We start from the raw sequence: 11884 nt of genomic DNA on the forward strand, positions 1-11884 counted from the left end.
CATGAATTATTAGTATAAACTTTTAAATCCCAGGGGGTTCATTTGCACATCGTGGCCACAATGTGGTTCTGCCTCTGCTAGCGCCTCTCGTCATGTTTGTTATGATCGTATTATGTTCAAGACATACAAGAATGCTGAAGATAAGAAAGTATTGTTGGGATTAGAGACGTTGAGTTGAACTTCACATCATGAAAGACTTTAATCTTAAAGGACGTCATGCATGTTCTTGGGATTAGGAAGAATCTTGTTTCTGGTTTTCTTTCAAATAAGGAAGAGTTTATTAAGTCTATTGGGGCAGATTTGTACACCGTCGCTAAAAATGATATTTTTGTTGGGAAATACGCTGCCACTGATAGCATGTTTAAGTTGAATGTTGATTTGAATAAAATTTCTCCTTATGTTTAATCTTTGTGTGATTTTAATGTTTAGCATGCAAGACTTTGTCATGTTAATTAATGCATTGTCTCTAATATAATAAACTTAGGCTTAATCCTAAAAATAAATGTTAATGATTTAAAAAAATGAATATTATAGTCAAGCTAAAATAACAAAGACTTCACATAAATCAGTAATTAAAGAATCCAATCTCCTAGATCTTATACACCTTGACATGTGTAAATTAGATGGAACTTTAACTAGAAATAGTAAACGGTATTTTATCACTTTTATTGACGATTGTTCTGATTATATTTATGTATACTTAATGAAGAATAAAAGTGAAGCGTTTAACATGTTTAAGGTATACGTGAATGAAATTGAAAATCAAATTAGTAAGAAGATTAAGAGACTTCGTAGTGAAAGGGGAAATGAGTACGATTATGGGATATTTAATGAATTTTATAAACAACATGGAATTGTACATGAAATGACTGCACCATACTCTCCTGAAATGAATGGTAAAGCATATAGAAATAATATAACTATTACTGAACTTGTTGCAATTATGTTGAATTATAGTGTTGCACCTCATTGGTGGGGGAAATTTTGTTGACTGTTTGCTATGTCCTGAATCGAGTTCCCAATTCAAAAAGAAAGATCTCTCCTTTTGAGGTATTAAAAAAAGACAACCAAACTTATCTTATTCAATAACTTGGGGTTGTCTGGCTTATGTCAGAATTCCATATCCGAAGCGAATTAAACTTGCTAGTAGAGCCTATGAACGTGTATCCATTAGGTATGTAGTAAACAACAAGGCATATAGGTGTTATGACCTAAATGACAAAGTGATCATAGAATCAAACGATGTTGGATTCTATAAAGACAAATTTCCTTTCAATTCAATAAATAGCAGGGGCACTGAATCAAATCACATTTTTGTGATAAGAAGTACCGAAAGCAACGACAAAGTAGAAACAAAACTTCAACAAAGTAAACGAGTAAGAGTTACTAAAGATTATGGGTCCGATTATGTGGCCTATACAGTAGAAGAAGATCCATCAAATCTTCAAGAAGCCTTGTCATCTCTAGATGAAGATTTGTGGCAAGAAGCTATTAACGATGAGATAGATTCTCTATAGTCTAACAGGACCTGACACTTAGTAGACTTGCCTCATGGTTGCAAACCAATTGGTGTTAAATGGGTTTTGAAAAAGAAACTAAAACCTGATGGAATAATTGATAAGTACAAGGTTCGCCTTATAGCCAAAGGTTTTAGACAAAGAAAAATATAGATTTCTTCGACACCTTTTCACCAGTCACTCAAATCATATCCATTAGGGTACTAATTTCAATAGTCGTTATTTATAACTTAAGAGTACACCAAATGGATGTTAAAACAACTTTTTTAAATGATGACTTAGAAGAAGAAATCGATATGGATCAACCGGAAGGGTTCGTGATTCATGGGCAAGAAAACAAGGTCTGTAAGTTAAATAAGTCACTGTATGGTCTAAAACAAGCTCTTGAGCAATGACGTGAAAAGTTTGATAACTTAATAAATTCAAATAGGTACAAAGTGAATGAAAGTGAAAAATGTGTGTATTACAAATATGAGAATCATATTTGCACTATCATATGTCTCCATGTAGACGATCTATCAATTTTTAGAATCAAGATCACTAGATCCGAAAAAAAGGAATTTATTTGGATCAATCTCATTATATGGATAAGATATTAAAGAAATATAACTACTTTGACTGTAAACCCGCATGCACACCATACAACCCAAGTGTAAGATTATTTAAGAACATTGGTGATAATGTAAAAAACAGAATATGCGAGCATCATTGGCAGTCTTAGGTATGTCATTGATTGTACTAGACCTGAAATTGTGAATGTCATAGGATTGTTGTGTAGATTTACTATTAGACTGAGTAATGAGCATTGACAAGTTATTGAACTAGTCATGCAATACCTTAAAAGGACCACGAATCTCGGTTTACATTATCATATATTTTCTACTGTACTTGAAAGATATAATGATGCAGGTTGGAATACCTTATCATGTGATTCTAAAGCAACTAATGGCTATATATTTAGTATAGCTAGAGGAGTTGTATATTGAAAATCAAAGAAACATACTATCTTGTCTCCATCCACGATGGAGTCTGAGATGATAGCATTATCGACTGCTAGTGAAGAAGCAAGTTGGTTAAGATGCTTGCTGGCTAAGATTCCTTTGTGGGAAAAATCTATGTCAGTTGTTGATCCATTGCGATAGTACTGCAGCTATTGCAAAAATTGAGAACCGTTATTATAATGGTAAAATACGTCAAATTAGAAGAAAACGCAATGGTGTTAGAGATTATATGTATAAAGGGACTGTAAGAGTGGATCATGTATGCACTTATGAAAGTTTAGCAAATCATTTGACAAAAGGATTAGCTAGATAGAAAGTCCATAATACATCAAAGAAGATGAGACCAATGACTATAGAGAATTAAGTTGCTCATGATGGTAATCCGACCTAAATGAATGAGGATCTCAAGAAATATGTTCAATGGATAATAACAAGTTGTGAGTAATATGAGATAATCATGCGAGTATAGATAAGTAAAGCATGAATCCTGAAACTATAAGAGGATGAGATAATAGAAACTCTTAATGAGATATATACGTTATCCGAGGGAGTACCTAGGCTACAAGAGTACTATTGATAGACTCACCTATGTGATTGTGGAACTTAGGTCGGTTCCTATGAAATTTTGAGGTAGAATTCCTAGAGCCTTCACTAAACCAGGATACGCGTGCGGGGCCATTAAATCATGGTCTATTAGAATACACCTTAATAAAAGGTTGTATGCGGGTTTGATGTCTGTGATAGAGTTCAAGACAATACTCTCACTCTTGTTGAATCAAAGTCCTACTTAATACGCAAAGATTCAAGTCGTAGACACCTTTACTTATGCACAATCTTATAAACGTTTGACGTTACTTTTAAAATCATCTTTTTAAATTCAAGTGGGGGATTGTTGGAATCCCTAGGATATATTTTTTTTTGACATGGAAATCCCTAGGATGATGTTAATTTGGAGTGGAAACTTGAAAGAATTGATTGATATCAAATTGACAATAAATGAGCACTAATGAAAGTGAATTTGAAAAGATTCATTTTAGTCATACATAGGAAGGACAACACATATTTGTAGACGTAGTGCTTATATATATTTCAAGTCGGCAAAATGGGTTTGGTCTCAAGAGGACCCAATTTTATAAACGAGTGACGACTCGGTCCGGACTTGGACTTGGGCTTGGGGCTTGATTATTTATCTTTTGGAGTTGGAACTGATGGAAGATTAATTAATATGAATTTGATTAATTAAGTGGAAATTAATTATTTTTAATTAATTAAACTAGTAGAAATTAATTAATATTAATTAGTTAAATAATTACAGGAAATGACGTGTCCCTAGGTAGAAACCTAGTTTTTTATTGGGTTTTGCTTCCCCTTCAAAAGTCAACCGTGTGACTTGTTGACCAAGTGAAAACGGTTATAAATAAAGGCTTTTTTTTTTCTGTTTTCGAGTGGCTTGCTTGCGCCATCTGCGATTGGTTTATCCATATAATAGAAGTGGTCTCAACACCATTTTCGAATGGTTTAACAACATTTGAAGGTGTATTTCTAGAATGATTACTCACCGTGCAAGTAGTGACCCTATAATTGAACTGAGTTGTTTTATCATGGAGGTGCGCGGTTGTTCGACTGCTTTGCATAATTTTGAACAGTATCACAAAATGTCTTAAAAGAACAATCTAGTCCGTGATTTGACCCAATAATTCCTTCTGTGACTGATTTTTCTAAACCATGATTCAACACATCAACCATGGTTTCCTCAAATAAAAGGAATTGATCAATCATCCACGGGAAAACGTAGTTTCCAACTTTAATTCCCTATTTGAGAATTATGAAATATTTTTCACTTCAGGTTTGTTTTTAAGCAAGAAATTATAATGACCTAATTGTCTCAGCAAAATCAAGATCATGGAAGCAATGTTGGAACTAAGGTTGTTTTTATGTGTAGGACAAGTGTTTAGAAATATTGGAGGCTTGAATAAAAACTTGATAGGTAGGAGAATTCTTTATGGAAGAGAGAACTTTGTATTTTGCTTGATACAAATGTGTGAGATTACATCTCTATTTATAGTACTCTAAGGAGAACTCTAGATTCACTAATTCTAGAGAGTTCTCAACTCTAGATATCTAAAGAGTATTCTAGAGAATATTACAACCATAAGAAATATCTAGACACTCCAAACACTACAAGAATTCTCTAGAAACACTACCCAAAATCATCTAAGCCCAAAATAACTAAGCCCAAGAATACCACTAATAATTAGGCCCAAATCAAGTTTATATTTCAACAAGCAAAAGGTTTTTGCAATTGAGGTAATTTCACTGATAATTATTTACATTCATAGCAATCTTATTTGCATATTGTAATAGTTTATTTATTACCATCAGCACCTGTGAAAAAAAGTATCCGTGTCGATGTTGGACACCAACACCGATACTTGTGATTACGTTTAATTATTTATTTTTTAAAATTATTATCAGTGTCGTCGTGTTAGTATCATACCCGGGGTGTCCTTGCTTCGTTGAATACCGATAATATTAGGAATCTAATGTTTCTAGGTTTTGCAACTTTCCTCTTACAAATTTTTGTTGTCAATGTGAATCCTATAACACCACCAGTACTAGTCATGGAAATTGACAGCTACAAAAGAACCATAAATTGAACATACATTTTTATTCTTCAATCTCAAAGAGTACACAAAACAGATTATGCACCCTGATTTATTTGGATGAAACTTAACATAAACTTAACAACAATTTTCCACCACTGCCATCTTGCAGTGTGTTAAAAGAATAAATAAATGAACATAAATAGATTAAAAAAAAGAAGCTAAACCTTCCAAAGAGTAGGAGGCTCAAGAGTCCTCTTTGCAGTACTATGATCGGAATCAGTCACTCTCTCCCCAAAAGTCTCTAATGAATAAACATCCCAACCACCATCCCTCCAGTATGTAGAATAAACTGTTGGAACATGCTGTACTCTCCAGTAATCATCCCCTCCATTTGGACGCAGCGCCGTAATCAACTCATCCGGCATATCGAAGAACTCGATTGTTTTTAGCTTAGTTAAGTGTTCAATGCCTAATGGTACAATCTTGAATGAACCGCAGCGTTGAATGACCAACTTTTTAAGACCCTGCATTGCTCCCTCCTCAATTGTCATTGAGTTTAATCCTTCTAGATCATCGAGGCCTAAAACTTTTAGATTTTGAAACCCGTTTGCGTTGAAATGCAATGTCTCGCCAACGTACACTTGAAGAAACTCAAGATGACGAAGATTTGGCAAGTTTTGAAGATACTGAAGAGGGTCCTCCTTTAATTTGCTCCACTTTAAGAAAACTCTGAACAAGTTCTTGAGAGAGTTTATCCATTGTGGAAACTTCTCTAAACGACCGCTCAAGTATAGCTGCTGAAGATACTGAGGAGGCTTTGAGATGTTGTGAATATCGATTATCTCGTCTTCGTTTATTGCAGTTATGGACAATGATCTAAGATGGATCATTTTCTCAATGGCTAAACACAAAGCGGGACCGTCTTCTTTCCTCATTTTTCGAATGCCTAGCCTCCTAAGTTGAGTGAGTTTTCCTAGCTCAACCATCAATGCTCCACTTCCTTGATCTACCTCTATGAAACAAAGCTTTTGCAAAGATAGCATGTTTCCTATAGGTGCCACCACTTTGAATCCATGCCTTAAGTGGAAATGAGCATAGGATTCAATCTCGTAACGATACACGAGGAGATGGCGTAGTCGTTTCAGCTCCGTGATTTCAACAGGCAATTCAGTGACATAAGTGTGTTTAAGATTCAATGTCTCCAAGTTTTGCAGCTTCTTAATGGAACCTGGAATGCTTTTCACCTTTGTGTTCTTCAAACTTAGATACTTGAGAAGGTAAAGATTGACAATTTCAGCAGGAAAATCTTCCAACGGCGCGTCCTTTAAATCTAACACCCTGAGCAACTTAACACCAGTGGAGGAGCATAGATCATGGAGAGAAAAAGGATTGAGTGAGTCTGGCAATGCAAACATTAGCAGAGACCTAAGTTTGAATCTGGTCTTATTCTGTCTAAGTACATCATGTGATGAATTTATGACCGATAAACGACGAACTCGTTCCGGCCATACCAATTCTTCCTCTCTTGCTACGGTAGCAAAGTTTTGATCCTTTGACTTGAAATTGATAATTTCTCTTAGAAGGTCATGCATGCGACAAGTCTTCATCCTTCCATCAGTAGTTTTTTCTACCACATAGAGAAAACTTCTGTTCAAAAGCTCTTTAAGGTAACTATCTGCAACTTCCTCTAATGTCTTACCATCTTCGCCATTTACAAACCCTTCAGCTATCCACAACCGAATCAATCTCGTATGCTCGATAGCTTGACGTCCAGGAAACATGCTTAAATACAACAAACATGATTTAAGATAGTAAGGCAGCTCATTGAAACTTAAGGAAAGTACTTTCTTCATATCCTCCAGTTTGTCATTGCCATCAATTTCAGATCCAAAACTTCTGCAAACTATCTGCCACTCTTCGATGTTCGACGTTCCTCTTGTAGCCAAAGCACCGCTGACTGCCACAATTGCTAGTGGCAACCCTCCACACAATTTCAAGATCTTCCTACAAACTTCTTCAAGATGAGGCGGACACGAGTTACCTTGAAATGTCTTCCTACAAAAAAGTGACCAAGCTTCTTGCTCGGGTAAGAACTCAAGGTGAAAATTCTTACCAAATCCAGCACACGAATACAACGCTATATCTTTGTTTCGCGTGGTAATCATCACTCTACTTCCGCGGTTCTTATTAGGCAAAGCAAACTTCACAGCATCCCATACATTAACATGCCACACATTATCAAGCACAATCAGATACCTACTTCCTTGAAGCAAATTCTTGATCGACTCTTTCACCTTTTCGATTTTCATCGTTCCAACGGCTTCTGGAACTGGTTTACCAATGACACTATGAAGCTGTTGAAAGAGGTCTTTGAGCAACTCTTCCATCTTGAAAGATTGAGAGAGATTAACCCAAGCATGAATCCTGAAACGTTTCTTGACTTTTGGATCATCATAGACTTGTTTTGCTAATGTTGTTTTCCCTAAACCTCCCATTCCATAGATTGAAATCACAGCTCTATTTGATTCATCTTTGAAAAGCAAATCACATACTTGCTTCTTTGGTTGTTCAATTCCAACTAAATCAGCTTCCTCTAGCAAAAGAGCATCACCTGTTGGAATATCAATAAAATCAATATTTCCTATATCATTAATAAATTAATATATGGTATATTGAATAGTTCATGTATGCAAATATATTATCATCAAAATTACCTTGACTATCAAGCCTTGATGAAAGCCTTTGACTTGAGCCAGAACCTACACCAGAAATGATTGGACGTCCATGAGCGAGAACTTCAACTTTGGATTTGATTCCTTGTATGTCCGACGCTATTCTGTGCCTAGCTCCAAGGGTCTTGAGGCCAAAAACCATCCTATGAATAAAAGAATTTTTGTTTCCTTGTTGATGATTGTTTCCTTGACGATGATCAACAAGGCGAATACTGAATTCATCTATAGCATCTTCCATGTCTTCAGCAATATCTCTTACCCTTTTAACCCATACTTTGAGTTCAGGGTCCCTGTCTTCCATTGAATCAGCCATCATCAAGATGGCTTTGTGGCGTTCGAGTTCGTCTTTGATGTATTGAACATCTTCACGAACACCTCTTTGTAAATTCACTTCTTCTTGAAGTAAGAAAGTTAGCTTGTCCAATAAGAATGATACTGAACTATCTGCCATTTTTTGTCTCACTTTTTATGGCCTTGACTTAAATTTCTATCTCTCTTTTCTTTTCTCTTTTTGTTCTTTGGATGAGAATAGTTGCAAGAAAGACTTGATGATGAGATTTCTGAGTGTTTTTTTCTCTCTCTTTTTTTCACTTCTTTTGAAAGAACTAGTTGCAATTTGCAAGGACTTGGTGATAAGATTTATGGATTCCTTTTCTTGCTTTGGTGGTGTGCTTATATAAGCTATGAGTATTCTCTTCAAAGAAATGGTCAACCATTGTTATATTAATGTTGAATTTATCTCTAATAATAAAATGGAAAAATAGGATATATATAAGCAATGGAAATTAATTTTACACGATCAATCAAATATCATCATGTATTCCGTCAAAATCTACTCTAATTTTTAAATTATTAATATGATATGACTAAGTGATAAATTCTTATTAGACGACGTGATAAAATTATTTTATATTGTAATTCTATGAGAATTTAATTAAATTCATTTAAAATATTTGTTTGTCCATAAATATGAACTAGAACTAGAAAAACATTGAGGATTTTATGTGGAATTTATTTAAATTTATTAAATTTACTTATTACTTATTAGCTGTAAAATTTTGGACTTTTATTACACTACAATTTTTTTTAATAGAGTGAATTAGATATATTAAGAAATCAATAACTTAACCCATATTTCTCCACGATGGAAAATATGTTGTATAGTATTTGACTTGAACAAACAAAAAAAAGTTGACTAATATTAAAAATGCGTAGATATTATTTTGATTCATTCACTTTTCCATTCGATTTGCTGCGTAAGGACTCAGAGAAAGAGTGTAGTGCAAGCAATGCTTTATAGCAAATCGATGAATGATTGGTGAAGCCATTCCAAAATATTACTGACTAAATAAAATACATAAGTATTTTTAAATACACGTGCGTTCGTATGGGTTTTGGTACGGGACGCGCATTTGTTTCATATATATTTTTTAATAAAAAAATGTTTGATTATTCGTGAAAAAATAATAATTAAAGGTATAATTAATAAAAAATATTTTGATTAGTAACTTCACGTCCCATTAATAATCAATATTTTGATCAATAACTTTATGTCTGTTTCAGATGTATATTTTTTTTCGAATATTAGATGTGCATTTTTTTCATATAAATTTTTTTTAATTAAAATTAATAATCATTATTTGGAAAATAAATAATCAACATTAGTAACTTCATGTCCCGTTAAAAAAATATTTTGATCAGTAAATTCATGTCCCGTTAATAATCAATATTTTGATCAATAATTTCATGTCCCATTTCAGATGTACTTTTTTTTAATATTAGATGTACATTTTTTTAATATAATTTTTTTTAATTAAAATTAATAATCATTATTTGAGAAATAAATAATCAACATTAAGTAACTTCATGTCCCGTTAAAAAAAAATTTAATCAGTAATTTCATGTCCCGTTAATAATCAATATTTTGATCAATAACTCCATGTCCCGTTTCAGATGTACTTTTTTTTAATATTAGATGTACATCTTTTTAATATAAAATTTTGTTTCTATTTATAACATTCTAATTTATAACATGATTTTTAACTCTTTTTTACTTCGCAGCGACTTCAGTACTTCAATTTCGTGTGCATTCTCTCCAATATCATCATCCGCGTCACGTTATAACCTTTATTTTTTTGATAACATTATAATATAATTTTTTTACAGATAATTGAAGACTGCAACATTATGATTCGTGTTATTCATGTTACGTTTAAGATAATTGAAGAGTAAAATGAGATCATTTAATTAGAACAATGAAGTTATTGTATGAAGTAGAAAAATTGAATTTTAAAAAGTCTGTTAAAATTATAATATAAATATAAAGATTTCATAGGTATCACTGAAATCATAATTTTAATTAAAAAATAATTACAAAATATTATTGATTAAATTGTTCATTTGTTGTTGTGATGTTTTTGGATTTGTGTGTTGATATTGTTGAAGATCTTAATAATTTTTTAAATAATTTTTTTATTTTAAGTTCTTTAAATTTTGATAGATTTAGGCTCTGTTTGGTAAGCCATGTTTTCGAGCTTATATCTTATGTCTTATGTCTTATAAGCTCATACGATAGTTTAGACCCGTTTGATAACAGTCTTTTCATCACGAGCTTATAGCTTATTTTACTAGCTTATAGCTTATTTTCCAGACGCTATGTCAAATAGCGTTTTAGCTTATGTCTTATAGTTTATCATTTTTTCTTCCTTTTTTATCCTTATTATTTTAATTAAAATCCATTTTAAACCCTTATAATTTATTTTAATTTAAAATAAAATAAATATATATTAAATATCTTTTATGTCATTTTACATTTATAAGTTAATTAAACCGCTAATTTTACCAAACACTTCAATTAGCTTATAAGCTATTAGTCTCAATCACCCGCTATAAGCTATAAGTCATCAATCATCAGTCATAAGTCATAAGTTATAAGCTATCAGCTAGCTTATCAGTCAACCGCTATTTTTAACAAACAGGCCCTTATGATATTTTAGTCTCACATAAATATAAAAAAAATACTATTCTTTATATATTAAATAGTAATAATGATAATTAATTATTTTTTATTTTTTATTTTCATACACTTTTAGAAAATGATCGATAAGTTTTAATTTTTAAAATTCAAAACAACTTTAAATTATTTTTCTTTTTTTAAAAAGTTAATCGGTTGTACATATATATGAAATGAATTTTAATTTTTTTTAATAGATCTTAAATGCAAATTAATTATTATTTATATCGATCTCTTTATTTTGCATTTATTTCTAAAATCTCTTTTTCTTTTAAATTTGGAAAAAATAAATTTAATGTAATAAATTTATTTTTTAAGTTATAAATAATTAATATTGTTTAAATATAATTATTTTGGTGTTGGTTTATTGTCTCATACAAATAAATAATTTAAATAATTTTTAAGTTGTTGAACGATATATTGTTCAAAATTTTTTAACAATTTAAATAATTTTCTTACATTATATTGAACGATATATATTAAAATATTGAAAAATATGGTAATTAATATAAATAATTTAAGTTATTAAATATTGAGAAAATATGATAATTAATATAAATGATTTAAGTTATTGTAGTATATATTGTTTTCATTTCGTTTTAGTTATTTTTTTAAATAATGTTTTTAAATAATTTTTTAAATAATTATCAATTCTAGAGTGTTTTTTAAGTAGTATCAATTATAGAAAAAAAGTTTGAAAAAAAATAAGAAGAAATAAAAAATAATAAGAAAGTAAGAAAGCAAGAAGTGATGAAAAGTTGGTTTTGGAAGCTGAAAGATAAAGGTAGCAACGCGGACGTGGTATTTGGCAAGAAGAGTATATTATTATATGATTTATAATTTAAAAGCATTAACTTGAAATTAAAAAATAATAATGAAAATTGACTTGTCAATGGTGAGGCAGCCATACTAATGACAGCTAAGAAGTTTCTAGGTATTGTATAAGCATTTCTAAATTCAAGTTAAATTAAATTAAAATTGAAATTCTAGAAGAAAAGCACATAGTTGACGGAGT

General features: G+C 31.5%; 1 protein-coding gene across 1 annotated transcript; it reads right to left on the reverse strand.

Moving 5' to 3' along the window:
- Positions 1 to 5161: 5161 nt before the first annotated feature.
- On the reverse strand, positions 5162 to 8516 carry LOC131633756 (disease resistance protein RPM1-like). The gene is made up of 2 exons (XM_058904446.1): positions 7839 to 8516; positions 5162 to 7735 (listed from the first exon to the last, which is right to left on the reverse strand). Exons 1-2 carry the CDS (start codon positions 8305 to 8307, stop codon positions 5343 to 5345), a joined length of 2862 nt encoding a protein of 953 aa, XP_058760429.1. The 5' UTR covers positions 8308 to 8516; the 3' UTR covers positions 5162 to 5342.
- Positions 8517 to 11884: the final 3368 nt, after the last annotated feature.

This window comes from Vicia villosa, unplaced genomic scaffold (assembly GCF_029867415.1).
Source record: "Vicia villosa cultivar HV-30 ecotype Madison, WI unplaced genomic scaffold, Vvil1.0 ctg.001176F_1_1, whole genome shotgun sequence".
In the NCBI taxonomy this organism is placed as follows: Eukaryota; Viridiplantae; Streptophyta; class Magnoliopsida; order Fabales; family Fabaceae; genus Vicia; species Vicia villosa.

Bases quoted from the DNA above. Each gene is read 5' to 3' on its own strand.
- LOC131633756 (XM_058904446.1), bottom strand. From the start codon at position 8,307: ATGGCAGATAGTTCAGTATCATTCTTATTGGACAAGCTAACTTTCTTA. The intron at 7,736-7,838 runs GTAATTTTGATG...ATATTCCAACAG, and splicing joins ATCAAGGCTTGATAGTCAAG to GTGATGCTCTTTTGCTAGAG.